The sequence below is a fragment of the Dreissena polymorpha genome, chromosome 3, assembly GCF_020536995.1.
Source record: "Dreissena polymorpha isolate Duluth1 chromosome 3, UMN_Dpol_1.0, whole genome shotgun sequence".
In the NCBI taxonomy this organism is placed as follows: domain Eukaryota; kingdom Metazoa; phylum Mollusca; class Bivalvia; order Myida; family Dreissenidae; genus Dreissena; species Dreissena polymorpha.
In genome coordinates this window covers 141,270,541-141,290,183 of record NC_068357.1, presented here as the reverse complement: position 1 = coordinate 141,290,183, position 19,643 = coordinate 141,270,541, and the positions used below count along the sequence as shown (strand labels likewise).

The 19,643-nt window shown below is 32.7% G+C and overlaps 1 protein-coding gene across 1 annotated transcript; it reads right to left on the bottom strand.

Moving 5' to 3' along the window:
• Window positions 1-18,700: 18,700 nt before the first annotated feature.
• LOC127872648 (uncharacterized) lies at window positions 18,701-19,078 on the bottom strand. The gene has a single exon (XM_052415977.1). The coding sequence runs from the start codon at window positions 19,076-19,078 to the stop codon at window positions 18,701-18,703; it is 378 nt and encodes a 125-aa protein (XP_052271937.1).
• Window positions 19,079-19,643: the final 565 nt, after the last annotated feature.

Below are 19,643 nucleotides of genomic sequence, written 5' to 3'. Positions count from 1 at the left end.
CAATATTAGCTAAATTGCAGAATGATAGTTTAATCCGTGGCTGACCCTGGAAGCAGGCATCAATGCCAATTTAAACTATTAGAATATCAACTTACGTATAAAAAAGTAATGTTGTGAGGTCGCTGGTCGCTGTCCGCCGCACAAGTAGGAACCATCACTTTGGTGTAAGCGTGTATGTGGGAACCACGACGTTCCAACTCCATGAGCATAAAATAATGGTAGTTTTCAAACTACATGCACTGATAATTTAATAATTACTGATCTTATTCTGCTAAATACACAAATCTCGTAAACGACCTGACGAATTATAATATCAGAGTCTGCAGATTGCGAACACTCGCCTGCACCATGGAGTTTGTTCAGTGCTTTTTACGAAATGAACCCTTGGACGTAAACTTTCTGTAATTTTTACAAGCCTTTTTAGATAACAAAATAAGTGTTTAGCGTATCCATTTTCAAACGATTAATAAAACAAAGCATAGCTACGAAACAGCAAAACGTTTATTCATCGGCTTTTATTGTTTTCTATATTACTGACACACGTGCAATGTAGTTATGTTGGTGTCATTTTACTTTTTTGACTGCAATCTGTGTCAACGTATCGTCATTGCGTGCAACCATTTGCGACTATTGAATGCATACATGAATACCTAACGTCATTATGAACTAAAAAGAAATATCTTCTCATTAATACCAACATATGAGTATTAAACAGTATTGAGATTGACGGCGTCTAGACATACAATCGATATGTACATGTATCATTAAAACGAGTTTTAGTCGTTGAAAAATATGCTTTCGAATTCCCTTGACACACATATCTAAACTCAAGATTTTGTCCAAAAGTAAGATATTGAGGATAATGGTATGTTGACATAACATGACTGTTGAAAATCAAACTGAACGTGTGATATGGGCACGATAGGTTCATACTTTTTGTGACGCTGTCCGATACGTCATCTTTATTGTATTTCATCAATCTCAAAATCACTCACACACGCTGATATAATATGACATTGAATTGAATTAAACAATGTGGGATACATGATGACCGCTGTCATAAAACACGAAGTTAATTTCTCAAATTAATGTGCAAAGGTTTTCAACAAAACAACCGTTTACAAATAGTTTCCGTGTAAAATATCCATTAGTCTGTGGGATTTCCATATATAATACTTATGTCAAACGCATTATCCACACTATGAAGAAGCATAATTTTCAAACATTTGATATCCAAGTTAAGGGGTGTTGCTGCAGTTTTGATGATTTTTTTCCATCTAATAACTTTTGATCAAATTTTTTATTCAAGTACTACATACAAATACTAAATGAAAAATGCAATAAAAACATAGGGTCACCGGCTTTGTTTGGATTTTATTCACCATTATATAATATGTACTTTTTCATTAAAACTGAAAAATCTCTAATTGCATAATAATGATTAAAAACCTATGAAATTGGAAACATGTAGAGATTATATAAGCTAATATATATCATATACCATTTAAGTAAACCACAAACAACCAAAAAAATGGAGAACACAAATTAAATTTTAAGAAATTTAATTTTTATAATTTTTATGTCACCCATAAAACGTCATTTTTTTACTGTTTTTACCACAAAAATGGAATTTAAAGTTCTATCTAATAACTTTTTGCGAAACTTCTCAAATATGTTCATCTATGTATTGTTATCATGAAACAAAAATAAAAAAAGGGGGTCACAGCACTTTTAACAGAGATTTTTTGTTTTAACTATCCCTACCGTCTACGTCAAATTTTATAAAAAAATACATCAATTAGGCAAAACCCATGTAACGGTACATAGATTGTAAGAAATATGCATAAACATAAACATTAGAAATTGTTTACAATCTTAACTGGGATCACAACAGCTTACCAAAAGACATTAATAAAAAACAATATGTAATCACAAACATAATACCATACAGTATCAAACTCGACCTTAATCATTAATAACTTACATGTACTTGTTCACAGATTTCGGCTTGTTTTGAAGTCTGTGATTAAATGCTTTAAATTGATAAATTTAAACGACATAACTAAAAAGCTCCAGTATAAAACAATAATGAAATTAAAGAAATAAAAAAAAGTAAAAAAGAAAGTTTACCCCACCTGGGATCGAACCACTGACAATTGAATTATGAACCAACTCGGCCATTTCTGATGATACTGATAACAAAAATATTGAGTTGTGATAATAGCATCATCGGTGTTGCTATAAATATATTCTCGGTTAAATAAACTGCCGCAACACCCCTTAATTATTTCTTTTGAAGTAAAAGAACCAGTCATCAATCATCAAAACAATGGCACAAAAGCATATACTAATCGCACATTTACTTGTTCGTAAACGTATTTCTACTTTCGAGCAACGTGCATATTAAATATTTAAATGACTTTAATTTGTCAATATTTTATGCTTATATATGCACGTCCCATTCGTACACGTTGCAAACCTTAACGTGTTTGAGCAATGCGACGATTATTTAGAACATGTGTTTTAATTTGTTTCTGATGATGTTTTGTTGAAAAATACCATGCAACATGGCGGAAACATTCAACCACGCTTTTTGAGTATTATATGATCCGAATATTTCATTTTAAAATATGTGTCAGTGATGCGCCGTTCATACAATTGCAACGAAATGAATTAAATGTTTTCGTAAAAACTATAACGTTCATAATTTATTTTACAAGTTATTTTACAACTCAATTTCGAAGACGGATCGGTTAATTGCTGAGCAATGTTCTTGAAATCAGAAACAACAATTTTATGGCATAAGCATCCGTTGACAAAGAAGCCTTTTTAAGTGCCCAATCTTCTAAGCGTAACAAAGCCTTATTTCATTAAAACTGGCCATTCATATCAACTAAATAATATGTCTCCCACCTTCAGTTTAAGAGAATAACTCTAGATTTCATCATGATCAAAGCGCCTTATAAATATTAATTATTCCCTTGGGTATGTTAATGCTTCCGAAATGCAAGCATTAATTAGATTTGTTGAAAATGACTACAGCTTACATTTAATATTGCTCATTTAATGTCTGCAAATACTGAGTTACCGCATTCCATTATTGTTTTGTTATTTAACGTAATTAATGAGTTTTTATGGAGATATTGTAGCTCCAACGATATTTATAGTTGCTGTCATTGAAATATATCGATAGAGCGCGACACTTGGCAGCTTTGGACATTTGCTCTCTGCTTTAAGCGTAATATAAGTTATGACACGTACTACTGTGAATGAATGCATTTTATACTACAGTTTGTGAAATTTTGAAAAAAGAATTGTTTCCGCTTGAACAAAAATTATAATTTCACATTTTTGTTGACTGGTATTCTATGTAATTAAATTATAATAAAGCAGTTAATGTATGTATAGCAAACATCTTATTATGTTGTGAGAATTGTGGAATTCTCCAGACACCACCTGTAACGAAGCTACGGACACCTGAGCCAACACATTATATCCAATTACATAATGATTAAAGAGCATAGATACACGCGAGTTTCTAAGATAAATATGACAAATGGCCCAATCAATTTTGTGCGATATAAATCTCTCTTACGTTTTCAAAGTTCTGAAAACATACTGAGGACACCGAGATGTGTTCGAAATCTACTTAGTTCATCAAAACGATTATTTAGCATAAGCATGTACTAACATCTTATGTAATTTAATGCGTCGATCCAAATGCATTCTACATGGTCAAAATGTGATGTATTGCTAAAATGATTCACTGTTTTATAAATAAATGCACATCCTCATAAACACGCATTCAAAGTTATACTTCGAAAGGCAAAGTATATGCCAGTGTAAATTGCTTTTCAAAGCAAATCACTTGTATCGAAATGCAATAAATACGTTAAATGCAAACTTGCTTTTTTGAAATGTTTTATGTTATGCACCTTAGCCATACCGTTTGAATGCATAGACTCTGGCGACATGAAGATGTGAAGATAATCGAAGCTCTCTTGTGGAATAAAGGTGACACCTTTTGATACATTTCAATACGGAGGGTCTACTTAGTATGTGTATCGTTCACGATTAGTTCAATTTCTTAACTAATCCATTATTGAAAAAAAACGAGTAGCTCTTGAAGCTGGCTTTTCTGAAAAGCTTCAAATGTCTGTCTTTGCATGTCATCGTTGGTAGCTAATTAATCATGTCCGCCTTAATGCTATTAAAGGCCTATTGTAACAAATTGGTTTTTAATTGAATCATCGTTATCGGGGAGTTGCAGGAGAATTGATTACGATGGCTAATCGGTTTAAAACAGACAGAAGGATACTATTATGCCTTCTAATTCAACTGCATTATACAGCGAGTAGAACGTAAACGGTAAAGCAGATGCAATAAAGGATATTTGTTAAATATGATGTCTACGCATTATTATAGAAACATCATGTTTGATAAAATTTATAACCTCGAGATAAGTTATTTTTTCAGTCAGTTCCAATATTCCTTGCAGATGCGTATTTGCAGAATGAATGATGTTTTTAGTGTATTTTTCGTATGTTCCGTATTTTCTTTACTGGCAAATTTAGAAATGATTATTTACCACGTTGTCACTTTCCTTTGAGCGTTTCACGCTCCATTTGAATAAAATAATTCAGAGAAAATATGTTTAACTTATTTACTTTTCCCACAATCGAACTTATGATTTTAATACGATTAGAGTCTGCAGAATAACTACATCCACCTGCAAAAACATGGCTGCAGAGAAGTTCTGTGTAGAAGGTAGCACTAAATATTTATTTATCTTTATCATCTGACAAATCTATTAAAACAGTACAAAAATCTTTTTACCAATTGAAACAAGACTTTTGCCGAGCAATATATGTCCCCTACCGACTTCACCATTGTCAGAATATTTTTTTTAATTGTTGCCATAACAACCAGAATTTTTGACGTAGGAACAAAATGAAATGACGTGCATAATGTCCATATTGCCATCTATCCATGTTTCAAGTTTTATGAAAAATATGAAGAACTTTAAAAGTTATCACAGGATCCAAAAAAGTGTGACAGACTCAGACAGACGCACAGAGAGCAAACTATAAGTATACAACTCAACATTAAACATATTTTTTTTAAACATGACAACATCTTTAATATTTTGATGTTCACTTTTTTATGGTGTCTAGAAAATGTACAACTGAAACTAAGGTGGGTGTTTATATATATCACATCTATCAAATGATTCCCCTTCTTTTTTATTGCATTATCAATGTACGGATCAGTTTTTATTTGCAAGTTGCATCACATTTTATTGCAAAGAAAACGAGGAACTGTAAAAAAGACATAAACAACTCTATGGCAATAGATCTACTGCACGAATTTATTGCGCACTGAACTCTGTACTAGCCCTTCTGAGATATAAAAATGTTACGAAGGCACCCTTTGATCAACAAAAATACGTTACATAGTGTTTAAGTGTTATTTAATAGCAAATATATTCAAACGATAGGAAATTTTGTTTTAAAAAAGTCTGATAAATGTAACTAACATTGCTCTGATGATGTATCTGTAGAGTTCGAAAATGGTTTTGATTCGTCAAAAAAGTGGATGTGACATCTATATGGTATGGAAGCGTATATGGTACATCCTTATGCTGTGATTATGTCAACAATCTATGACGGCATGATATGAAAAAAGTGCCAAAATAACTCATCGTGTCGACTAAAACTATGATGGCAAGTCATTTTCACAAGAGCATGACGCCAAAAATTATGTTGATTTGTCGACTTAGATCATGTCGACCAAATATTTTTACGGGAAAAGCCGGAAACATTTACGTCGAGACTTTAACTTAATGTCGTTATGTGGAGTAAAATTAAGTGGGGAAAAGCTACAAAACTATGTCGGCATACCATGTTATTTCACAGTAAGTCGATATAAATTAATTCGGCATTACCATATTATTGGGGTATACCATATACGCTTCCGTAATATGGCGATAGTGAAACCTTATCAATACTCTACAGTCACATTTTTCCAATCTTCCTGAAGTTATTTTAATTAAGTTGCCTTCCTTGAGAATTTTTTTATACGCAGCATATAAGGGAAAATGTTTTGAAACAATAAATACTTTCAATGACATGTATAAAACAAATACATTTTAGTGGTCTATCAATATGCACAAGATACACAGTTTCAAAAGAAGTGCCTGCTTCTGTAGGTAATTGATTACACAGATAACGCAATAGCATAATGTACACCAATTTAATAAATTACAATGTAATAAATACGAACAAGTTGGTCTGTTAAATTTTACGATGCGGTACACCAGAGTATTGAAGAAAGTTTGAAACACGTGGCTTACAGATTGTGATATTGTATTGAAGAAGGCTTGAAACACGTGTCTTACAGATTGTGCTATAGTATTGAAGAAAGCTTGAAACACGTGTCTTAAAGAATATGCTATAGTATTGAAGGAAGCTTGAAACACGTGTCTTACAGATTGTGCTTTAGTATTGAAGAAAGCTCGAAATACTTGTCTTGAAGATTGTGCTATAGTATTAAAGAAAGCTCCAAATACGTTTCTTACAGATTGTGCGATAGTATTGAAGAAAGCTCGAAATACTTGTCTTGAAGATTGTGCAAAAGTATTGAAGAAAACTCGAAATACGTGTCTTACAGATTTTGCTATTGTATTGAAGAAAGCTAGAAACACTTGTCGTATAGATTGTGCTGTAGTATTGAACAAAACATGAAACACGTGTCTTACATATTGTTCTATAGAAGTGAAGAAAGCTTGAAACACGTGTCTTACAGATTGTGCTATTGTATTGAAGAACGCTCGAAATACGTGTCTTACAGGTTGTGCTATACAAAGCACTACATGATTATTTTGGAAACAAAGCAAGTACATTTTGATAATAAAAATATGATAATAAAATATATGTTTCTTGTAATGCTCATCGAAGATGCGAAACAAAAACGCTTTTGCTATTATGTTTTTATATCACATTTCACACACGTTTACCGTTCGAAAATAGCTTTATTACAGCAGTTTAAAAACTATAATATAATTAACTTTACATATAAACCAATAATTCATCCTCAACTTTATGAAGTTGATAAAACATCGAATCTCCTTTTAATTTTATTTTGTTATATACTTTCAATAAATACACTAAATGATTGTGATACGCCTACACGCCTTCATGCTGATACGCCTGTTTGATTACAAAACACATGGCTCCCACTTTTTCACGGATTTCTGGCACAAGCTATCTACGATAATGCACTCATTATAGGGTCGGACAGATTAGCTTGTGTTATTGTGCTACGTGCAAACATGATAAATAAAGTTCCAGAAACATTATCAAAAGATAAACACTTGTAACATAAACCATGTTAATTTGATATTTTAATGGATATTGACAATAGCCTATTCAATGAAAGTCAAGACACCAGACACAACATTAAACTTTGTAAATGAGACATTGGCGGGTCTCCGCCATGCAACAGTCAATGAACAGCTTTCCAATTTTTGTCATGTATACTTTTTTATAAAAAAAATGAAAAAAGTTATTATTTATATGGACGTTCGAATCTAGAGCTTTTTTGTTTCAGCAATACGACCCATAGTAAATTAATGGCATCACAAAATCATGAAGGAATTAATAGATTTCATACCATACAAAATGTTACTTCGAAAGAGTCATACAACAATTATTCCGGTCAGAATTAAATGCAATTTTATTAAGCTCATTTATTATGTTTATCATTAAAAAATGTAATTTCATCTGATGCAGTGGAAATAGATATACACGAAGTGAACATGAAGCTGCACCAGCAGGAGATAAACCAACTCAAAACTCAAAAAATACTCAAATCGTATCGTTATAGGAACGTATTGCCAAATAAAGGCACACTAGTAATATGTAGACAACTACACACAAACACGAACACAATTTTAGGTCACCGAATTTGAAAGATTAATGCCAAGCATTGAGGGTTACATCCTGTTTTAAGCAGCTATATATCGCACACTTGTCTCATAATCATGTATTAACATTTAAGTATACATTCACCTTTTGTAAAGGATCATTTTTGCATTAGTTTATAATGTATTGTCATAAACAAACTTATATATTTTTTCTAAATAAAGCGTCTATTTGTATCGTTGTTCTGACGTTTTGTTAATGACCATATGCAAAGACCGATGTTTTGATTATTAAACCGAAAAATAATTAGGTCGGTCACGTGACCGGTCATGTTTGGTTGCCACTGTCTAGAATAATTGTCATAATGTCTATAATGTCCATAATGGCTAAATGTGCGCAAGGGACTTCACTAACAATATTTAATTATCCATATAAGCTTCAACTCCACTACCGAAAATGTGGAGGTTACACATACCTTATATTTAGGTTATGTACACCCAAATAATTTGCCCTCAACTAAACTTCAACTCTTGTCTATATTAAAAGAAAACAGACTCTTAGGGTTATTAAATAGTTTCATTTAACAACATAAGTGGTATAAATACAATGTACATTTACCTCATGACCATTCGAATCCTATAAAAAATTCTCTTCATTCATTCTTACCGAATAATGCGTATTGAAATTCTGTATACAATAAAGAGTTCTTTTTTAATAATTTAATATTATATTATGTTTGGTTAATCTATGTATATATACAGTCCATGAATTTAGTAGTTCAATTAAAAAAAGTATTGGATTTAAAAATTACTTTTTTAACACATGTATTGCGATGCACTTTAGATTCAACTTTCATAGACAATAGTGATATCAAACGAGGAAGCAATATTTGTTTCATTATTTGAAAGTGCAACGAGTTCGTTTCTAAAAAAGTTCGTTCATAACGAGCAACGTCGCTGAAAAACAATCAGCGACCAATATCCGATACCGCAAATAAAGATTTTTTCCTCTTTTTGTTTTGCTATTTAACGATGACATAATTTTGTTTGCAGTTAATACATACCTTCTGAGTGATATTAAAGACAAAGCGGAACCGATTAGCTTTTAATTGAACTGTCGTTATCCGAAGGCAACATCTGAACTAATAATACTGGTTAATTGGTTGCAAACGAATTCCAGAAAACAACACTGACGCAGATCAACTTGTGCCATCATCTGTTGTGTCATTCGATTTCAATTATTTTGTATTGATTTTTATTTGTTTACTTATGAAATAATCCATACACTTTTGAATTTCTTTTATCAAAGAAAAATAAAACAGGAAATCTTGTAGCGAACAAAGACATACGGTTTAGCTTTACCGTTGTGTCCGTTTTCATATGTATTGCGGAACAAATCATTTGATTAACATCTTTTTCCAAAAATGTGTTATGGTTATTTCCTACAGATGTTTATTCATCACAACATCGTTGTTTTGTTAATAATGTGAAAGTGCATTGTAGTTGTTTGCGACATTTGTAAAATTCGAAATTTGCGTCGCCTGTTTATTGTTTTTGTCTGCCATACGTGCTAAAATCACAGAATGTGTGCTATCATTTGCGAACATTCACAACATAGGTTAATATGTCATTAAAAGAAAATATATCCTAAAAATATAATGGACGTAATATTTATACCCTTCTGAACAGCATGTTGTTGGACGACGTCTAGAAATGTAATTGATGTGTAGGTTAACAAAGAGATTTGTTATTCATATACAGGTGGACTTAAATGTACAGTTCACTCTCTGTTTTAAAGGAAAATAAATGGAACCGTCCAGAGTATTACTTACGTACCTCGCAACGTAACTAACACATATTACGAGATGCTTAATTAAACAACATGTAATTGTTTATGTATACTTTTTCGATGTTCATATTATTATGTTTTAATATGGAAAAGTAGCCTGTAGATATACGCATTTACATGTATGTTTTTTTTCTTTTGTAAATGACGCATGCGTAAAAAATGTTTTTAACCCTGCACTTTTTTGTGTGCTCAACAAATGCATTGTTGAGTCCGAGCGTTTGCAATATTGTGTAAACATGAATCATTTGTCGCGCCGTATATTTGATCCATTTAACTATTTTGTAATCAATATTCCTATCGACTTGCTACAATTTCAAAGAACAAAATTAAGTTTTCTGTACAATGGATTCATAGCGTTCATTCCTTACATCTGTCATTTCCATGTGACGGATTATTTGAAAAGAATCACAAAATGCAATCACTCTACATCTCAATTTAGAAAACTTTACTGGCGAAACGCTTAACATTATTCTTACATTTACACGTGATATGTTTTAAAAACAACATTCATTTGCAAATACTTTGTGTAACTGACCAATGTTTTGGAGCAACAAACTGTAACGCAAAGCGTTATCAAATTAAAACTGTTCATAACCATCAATAAAATATTTTGATTCGCACCTCCGATTTCAGTTTTAGAGAGCTGTTCTAGATTTCATCCCGATAAAAGCGCCTTATTAAATATTAAATATTCACATGAGTACTTGAATGCAGCCACAATGCAAGCTTTAATTAAATTCGATGACAATGAATACAACCGAATTTATATAATGCACATTGAAAGTCTTTTCATTTCGCGATTCCGCAATCCATTATTGCTTTGTTATTGACGGGTAATTATTCAGTTCTTATGGAGATATTATAACTCCCATGATAATTTTAGTTGTTTTCATTGAAAAAGATTGATTTGAATGTGGCTTCTTGCAGTTAAGGGATTCCTGCCTTATGCGAAGCAGAAGTTATGACTCGTAATACTCGTAATCTAGACACAAATCATGGCTCTTTTATGAAACAATTCTCTTGTTGTTGAATCACAATTTTTTATATTTCACAGTTCGATTAAGTGATTAAACAATCGTGCATATATGAAATATTTATGCACATATTTATGATTTAAGCAAACCTATCATTACGATATTTAGAACAAATAACATTTTCCCTGAACCACAGGAAACGAAGCAACAAACTCATTCTATCTAATTTCATAATAATTGTAATGTACATATATAAACGAGTATCACATATAAAGCCTATATTATATATCGTTACTATAAAAAGTAAAATCGCGAGCGGGCCGTTGTTCGTATCCGTCGGGCCAATATAAGTATTTCGGCCCGCCTAGCCATGCCGATTTTTTTTTATTTCTGAAAAAGATTAGATCGGGTGACTTATACTGAACAAAGTTGCGTCAACATTCAGTCTCAGCCAACGGTGAGGATTTAAATTAAACCACACATTTACGAAATTATTAGAAAAAAATAATGATAATATAACGTAGAATACATTTAGAATAATTCAATTATCAATTGCATCTGAAACCGAACTGTACATAAGATTTATGACAATCTTTGAGATTTATGGCAATTCATAAAAAAAATAAAAATACAAAATTTAGTAAAAGACACGCTGACCTCTATGACAACTTTAATCTTAGCAATAAAATTTCATCGATATACACTTGCATAGTTCGTTTTCCCTTTAATTAATCTAAATTCAAACCACACTATATATTGGAAACGTTGTATTGAATTCTGGCCAACGATTTACGAGATACGAAACATCGGACCTCGGACAATTCCAATAAAATTTGCTGAGGTCCGGTATTATTCCCTAAACTTTCGGACCTCGGTCCGAGACAAAATAAAATAAAATATGTAAACATTTTATTTGTATAAAATTCAGAACGAAACTATGAATATTAAAAAAAAAACGGACTGGTCTATATTCATTTTGCTTCGATATGTAATTTAACTTAAAAATAAAAACCATTCTGACTTTTTTTCATAGTTGCTGGTGATGTAACAAACTCGTAGTGCCATTCTTAGAACCAATAACATATTGGTCTTTGTTTCATGAGAAAGGCGATACAACAAGTTTTTGATTGTTTGAATTGAATTTTCTGTTTATCGAAAGCGGGGAACCACACGACCGTTACCAGGTCCGTGTCAAGATTTGATGCGAAAGTAAGCAGAAGAAGCGGCTGTTTCAACGATCAAATTACTAGTTATGTTTTTAAAAGAATCACAAAGCTGTCTTCGCTTTTAATTTTAAGTTGTATCATATGTTTAAAAAGAACAGCTTAACGTTAAGTATTTTTATTGTATTTTGTTTTAGTTATAGGAACTCATGACCGGCAAGATGTGTGTGTCTTTCGCAATGGTTGATGTAGGTACTTATTCAGTTATATGCACAAGTTTAAACAATATATCATTGTGTCAGTCTAACCTTATCTTCACATACAGAAAATACCTTGTATGTATGATTCTTAAAGCGGACTTTTAACAGATTTTGGTATGTATTGAAGTGTGTCATTAAATGCTTTATATTGATAAATGTAAACATTGGATCTAAAAAGCTCCAGTAAAAAATCAAGAATAAAATTTAACAAGAAAAAAAGTAACCCTCAATAGGGCTCGAACAAATGACCCCTGGAGTCCTGGTATAAAAGTCTTCAACTTAGACCACTCGGCCATCCGTGCTCATACAATGAGTGATGTATTTTATACTTTAAATAAGCAATCCGTGTAGTTTCACAAGATATAACGACACATTTCGCGTTGCAACGCTTTATAATTTTCCGGTTTTTAAATCGTCAAAAGATGCATATAATGGCTTTTTAGAGCATGGTAAATCTTCAATATTACTGTTTCCTCACACATATTATAACTAGAACGAAAATATGCGAATCTGAAACCACCTTTGTTTGATTTTGTCAATTTACCAAAATGTGAAAGGGTCTCTTTAAAGCTTTCAATATTAATGAAATAGACTTACGACCAGAACCTCTAAAATACAATATTGAAAACAAGAGTCGTTTGTTTAATCACCCACGTTGGATGTCGTCTTAGCTATTTTATCATTAGCGCCTAAATGCTTTTCAAGGCTTATTATAATAAATTAGGCTTTAATAGATTATGTAATATCTGAATGCTGCAAATTGACGGATAAAACTGGTAATTGGTTTCAAACAAACAGAAAAATAGGCAGTGTCTTCAAAAATCATTACATTTAGGACACCGAATATAAATGCAGGTTACTAAGCAATCCCTTCATAGTTCACGCAGATGCAAGAACAGATATGTACAAAATAACATTAACTTATTATTACTCGTGTACATTATTATTTGATTCATTTAACATATTTTAATTGCGTTGATTTAATACAGACATTGTTCCCATGTTTCTAGCATGTAACAATTAAAAATCAAAGAATCTTTATGACACGGATTTTTTTAAGATATCATATTTGGACAAAGTCTTCAATATGATACTTTTTATCGTATTGTTTCAAATTTTCGAAAGTTTTTATTTCTTGGTCGATATATATAAATGTTCTTTTATAGTGAAAGGACTTCTCTTGGAGAAATGTATTCACCATATGACTATAATCTATCATTTTAAACTTATTAAATTTATAAAGATTGATTCAAAAAACATGTTTTGCATAATGTGTTGTCTTATTCTGTGAAATACGTTACCCATTTTAGAATCAAAACGTTTTTATCCTTCCAGACTCGACTGTATGCGTATGCTCTTGCGCATTTACATAGCTTCTTAATAATGCTGTATATGTTGTAGTGGTTGTGAATTTAAATGATCCGATCATTAACATAGATAGTGGCGAAATCGGCTACAAAAATAGTTAGCAATATGTGTCATTTCACACTGGTTTTGGTTTTTTAACATCATTCATCTTCCATTTAAATGAACATGAAATGCACAAAACCGTTGTTTTTTTTAACTCGACAATCTCTTAAACACAATTAGTTCTGTTTCTTATTAATTAAATTAATCGATCTGTATCGTGCAGACGTTATAAATTGTATACTTATAAGTCTTAGTCGTAAAAAATAAATGATTTGAAACAGCTTAAACAACGGAATTAATAACAAATCTAGTCTAACATAAGCGCAATCTGCCGTTTGTCATTCTTTCAGGAAGACAAAGCGTGGAAATGTCAAGAAAACGGTATCCTTTAAATGGAATTAATTGTGAAAGATGGTGCAAAAATATTTGATAAAAATGAATTGCCTTTTTTTTTAATTACTATGTTCCTTTTTGCTAAGGAACTTTTGTGGCAGTAGCAATAATTGTTCATTTTAAAGAAAATATTGACGGATACTAATCCACCTGTTAAAAGATTATATAGAAAGGTGTTTCATATTATTTTCAGTTTCGCATCTTTAATTATGTCATCAATAACGTTCATATAAACAAGTGGATGCATGATCAAGCATAAGGTTTGCTTCAACTGTTTACGATAATTAGGTTACCAAGACATCAAGAAGCAACCTTCTGCGACCTATCATTTTTCAGCTGCATGTTCATTGATAAAGCAACTGTCTGCTCATTCATTTACTCCACCTCTGATAAACTGTTATCCTCTGCAATCATGATTTCGATCATGTGTGTGTGTGTGTTACAAAATCAGTAACAAAATAACGAACAGCTTTTCATGTGTTACCAAAGTCTCTTGCCTTATTTATATTGATCAGAACAAACATTGCATTAATTTGATTGTTTTGTAATTACAAATGGAACACTTTCAATAATATTGACACATTTTAATTTGATTCGAAATGTTTAGAGCTACTTATTTAATGTGGGCAGTGAATCTGTATTCACAAGGAAACTCTGTTAATATTGTCTTAAAACATTCTGTTCATTATGTTGCATATTCAAATGTGTTTTAAATGCTCATTTATTATCGGAAGAGTGTAATTTTAAAAGTAGTGTTTTATAAATAACATCGCTTTGTGGTGAAAGTAAATTCATTAAATAATAATGTTCTCTCGTCTTTCCATCATTAGCATACAAATGTACGTGTGTTAATTTCGTTTCATTCAATAGCCCAAAATCTTATTTAGTTTTTATTGTTACATGCTGATATTCACGTCGTAAAGTAGTAAATGTATGATGTAAAAATGGAGTCAGTTGCTATCTTACCCTCAGTGGCCCATCATCATTCGCAGTTTATTACATTTTTATGATTTTATTGGAGGATACTTTGAATTTTAAAACAATGAATCGTTTCATTGAAATATAAAACAAATAACATAAAGTGCGCTATCATTATTAACAATATATTAAGTTTCCACAGAAATATTTGATTATTGTTTTTTTGGTAAGAGATTAGACCGGGAACTCCCAAACACAGTGTGAGGTTTGTGATATTTGATTGTATTAACATTTCGTATTTATAAACAAGCACATGTGTAAAAGTGTAAGATACGCTAATCTTAAACATTACACATCTGACGAAATGTCTTGTTCATCGCGCAAAATATATCTTGAAAACAACTTGGCTGCCTGTCATTAATTAAACTATCAATTAGTCTTTATATTCAACTAACAGTTACATCAAACGACGCTTCAAAGTCTTTTGTAACACTCAAATTGTTACAAACACTCAGTTGCAAGGATAACTTATTCTCTGACGTCTATAAATATGTGCTTTAAATATATACATTATTTGATAATGTTGATCAATATATATTTCATTACTATTATAGAAAATGTCATTTTTTGTCAAATAAGTATATTATGGACCCATCCATTCTTTTTTAAATGACTCACGGGGTGGGGTGGAATTACTGTCTACACGCATTCATGTGGTTACTGATATGCCTGTCGGCTTTCGAAACAATTGACTACCAACCAAGACCAGTCTGGTAGGAGCTATCTTTGACAACACCTTAATTGTTATTTCGGAGACGTGTACGTGTATTACTGCGTACAGTGCAAATATGATGAGCGAATTATACTCATGAGTGCAATTCGTGTTAACACCTGCCAAGAAGTTCTCTGAGACCAGTGGTAAATTGCTTATACAATACAGAACAATAACTGCGGACGCAACAGTTGACATAAACGATGATATTCACATTTGAGTACTCCCCATAGAATTGTTCATAAAAACACTGTTGATTTAAATCGGTGGTATATGTATTGGTTGTTTTTTTGTTTGTTCATAGTCATATGTGATTCTATACAGATTCACATAGTCACTACTTTCGACAGGACATTTCAGTGTACGTTAATATTAACGCATATGTAACATACATTGATAAACGAATAAACACTTTCTTTATGAGCTCCATTGCTTTAATCAAACTTCTTCAAACATGTTCATATAGATACACAAATTTTAAACAACTGTGTAGCATGTCATCTACCTGACATGGAATCATTAAAATAAAAGCGCAGACGAATAACCAATATGCTGTCAATATAGATAATAAATTGAATGTACTTGTTTTATAAAAAATGCAATTAACATACGTGTAAAAAGTTTATTCATTTATCAATTTATTAATTGATGTTGCCTTAAGTTACGAATCCCGTTTGTTCTTTACATGTCAAACCTCTTGAAAGTCTACACATCTTCTCATATGTGATAATGGAATCGTTGACGTAAGTCAATCTTTCCGTCGCATCAAACATAATGCAAAGCCTCTCAATTCCCAAACACGCTTAATGCCGTAACGTTTAAATCGCGAGCACCTATCGAATGCTATATTTCAATGTGAAGAGGAACCATTATATAATACTATCTGAATTCTCGATTATCGAATTGTCAACATATTAATCTATATCAAAAAAAAATAATTGATCATGTTATTTGTAATTTTATTGACCGTAATTAATAAAAACGGATCTCATTCTGGACATGCCCATGATTGCTTAATGTCTTTTGTACATGTATATAATAAAACGTTAAATGAAAACTCGGTAGTATGAAGATGTTTTCAAGTGCATTTTGTTCTTTGCATTTGAGTTGTGTAGCTGTTCTGGATATTTCGAAATTAGTATTTTTTCGAATAGAGCAAATTCACGGTGAGGTCTCTGATAGTTCATGTTGTGCGAAACGTAACCAGTCTAGGATCGACGTAACATGTTACATGTAAGACATTATTTAAGGCGTGTTTGAAAGAATATCATTAAACCTCGCGATTTACCGGAAGTTGTACTTTAAGCCATTATACTACAGATGGTATGGGTGAAAATACATTTACATTAGGAGAAATCAGTTGAAATATAGTTTCACTTATCCAGCTTTTATCCCGATTTTCTTAGACGGTATGTTGAACTATTGTTAAATACTGGATGGAAATGTTGCTTCAACTAAGTGACTTATATTTCATATTTTTGCGTTAAAAATATGCGTAACAAAATATTTGAATGATAGAAAAACACTTTTGCATTTTAGAGATTGATTTTAAAGTTAAAGAAACTCAAACATATGAACACTTGCGTGTAAGTGTAACATGTTATGCATAATATGTAATATACGTCTGTAATTAGTTTTTCCAAACATTTCGTTGATTTTGAAATGAATATAACATGACATCGTCGGTGGTTGTATCAAACCAACATGTGGTCGGATAAAAGAAAATACTTCTTTTCTTTAACAAAATCGGCGAATCAATATTGACATGCCATCATTTGCCCTATATCTAATATAAGATAACCAGAATGATCGATAACATGACTTCTCGAGAAACAGATGTTTGTTTCAGACTAAGGTGACTTTGTTTGTTCAGGCTACAAAAAAAACCTAATCAAACTAAACATTAATTTCAGACAATCTTGATCAGTGTACAATAAAACAAGATAATACATTTGAATAAATAGAGAGAATAAACCAACCAGCGATGAAATAGCCTACTTTTTAATAACGTATGTATTTTTTTTAGTAACACACGCCTTTCCGAAGTGAGTACTGGCAAGTGAGATTCAGAAATCGGTTACAATTTTGCAATGCCATTCCATTTTAACACGGTATACAAAAATAATTAAGCTACGCTTTTGCAGGCAAGCTTAACAGCTTATTTAGCTACCTGATCATTGCAATGAGTTAATGGTTCATAATGATGTTCACTTCTAGAAAAAGCATCTATGATGCGTGTATAATCAATGCAGGGAATCACGTGGTCAGAATTGAGAAAAAAATGCGCGCCGATGCCTCGATTCGATCGAAAAATCGAGTTTTCAAACAGGTACATCTTCCTTATAACTAACTTGTTTTTAATCGGATGACGCCTATCATAGGGCCAGCCGGAAGTGGTTTCAGCGAGTATCAACCGTTTTCCTCTGGTTGGTCTGAGTGTGGATATAAGTTAAGGAATATTTCGCGATTTCCTGAACCGTCAATTGTAAGACCGTCAAGGTAAGAAAGGATTAAGAAAAGTATAGCTAAGCTATTTGATAGTTTCTATTACGTTATTTATTCATTATCTCATCCTCGCCTGTGGTCCCGCCTACCAGCTTCCTCCAGGCGTCTCGGTTCTGGGCGAGTCTTTCCAGCTGCCCCCATGTTTGGTCTATCTGCTTAACATCTTCATCAAGGTCACGGCGCCAGGTGTTTCTAGGCCGCACTCTATTTATTTTCCCTTGGGGGTTCCATATAAGGGATTACCTTGTCATATTGGATGCAGGGTGTGAAGGGTGTGGCCTAGCCACTGCCGACGTCTCTGAAGGATGTTTTCTTCAACTTGCTGCTGCTTTGTTCTTCTCCGTAATTCTTCGTTGGAGATCTTGTCTGGCCAGCGGATCTTCAGGATCTACCTGAGGCAGGTATTGATAAAGACCTGCATTTTCATTATGGTGGTGACAGTGGTCATCAGGTCTAGTAGTGGCTGGCTTCACGATGATATTGAAGAGCCTAATCTTGGTGGTGATGCCAATTTCGCTGGATTCCCAGATGTTCTTCATCTGATGGAAGGCTGCTCGTTATTACCGATGCGGATTCTGACATCTGCATCCGTTCCTGCCTGGTTGTCCGGATTGCTGCCGAGATAGGTTAAGCTGTCCACCTCCCCCAGCGCCTCGCCTTGGACTGTGATGGGTGTATTGTTGTATGCGTTGGTCTTAAATACTTTGCTCTTCCATCTCTTGATGGTGAGTCCCAGTCTAGATGAGTTTTCCTCTACCATCTTTGTCTTTTCCTGCATCTCTTGTTGGCTGTGGAAGAGAAAAGCCAGATCATCGGCAAAGTCGATGTCTGTCAACTGTTTCCAGATTGTGCACTGAATTCCATTCCGCCTCTGCTCCGTTGATAGCTTTATTAACCAGTCTATGGTCAGCATAAACAGGAAAAGTTAGAGTAAACAGCCACTTTCTCTTCGAACGCTTCCGTGAGCTGTCTGCCATGAACAATTCTGCTGTCATTCCATCATAAGACTTCCTGATGATGTCCGTTGTATTTCCTGGCACTCGGTAGTGTCTTAGAAGTCTCCAGATGGACTCCAGGTCATCACTGTCGAACACCTTTTCATAGTCGATGAAATTGACATACAGGGGCGAATTCCACTCCAGGGATTGTTCCAGAATGATGCGCAGGGTTGCGATCTGATCCTTGCAAATATATGCATTTTCAGTAATTTTTTTTTGAAATATGTATAAACATTTTAATGAATACATTTGAACTACTGTAGAATACAAGTTCAGAAGTAGTTGTTCAAAAAAATAAACGAAATGAGCGAGTTATACTTTTGAAAACTAAACATTTCGTTTGAACATCCGAAAAGCATTACTGTACAAAATAATTAAACATTATTGGAAAATCCCCCCTATTTTTTGTTGATCTGTAACACGACACATAGCCTCAATTTTGGTTTACCAAAAATGAGAGTAAAAGTGTCGGTGTGGGGG

Bases quoted from the DNA above. Each gene is read 5' to 3' on its own strand.
- LOC127872648 (XM_052415977.1), bottom strand. From the start codon at position 19,078: ATGCTGACCATAGACTGGTTAATAAAGCTATCAACGGAGCAGAGGCGG.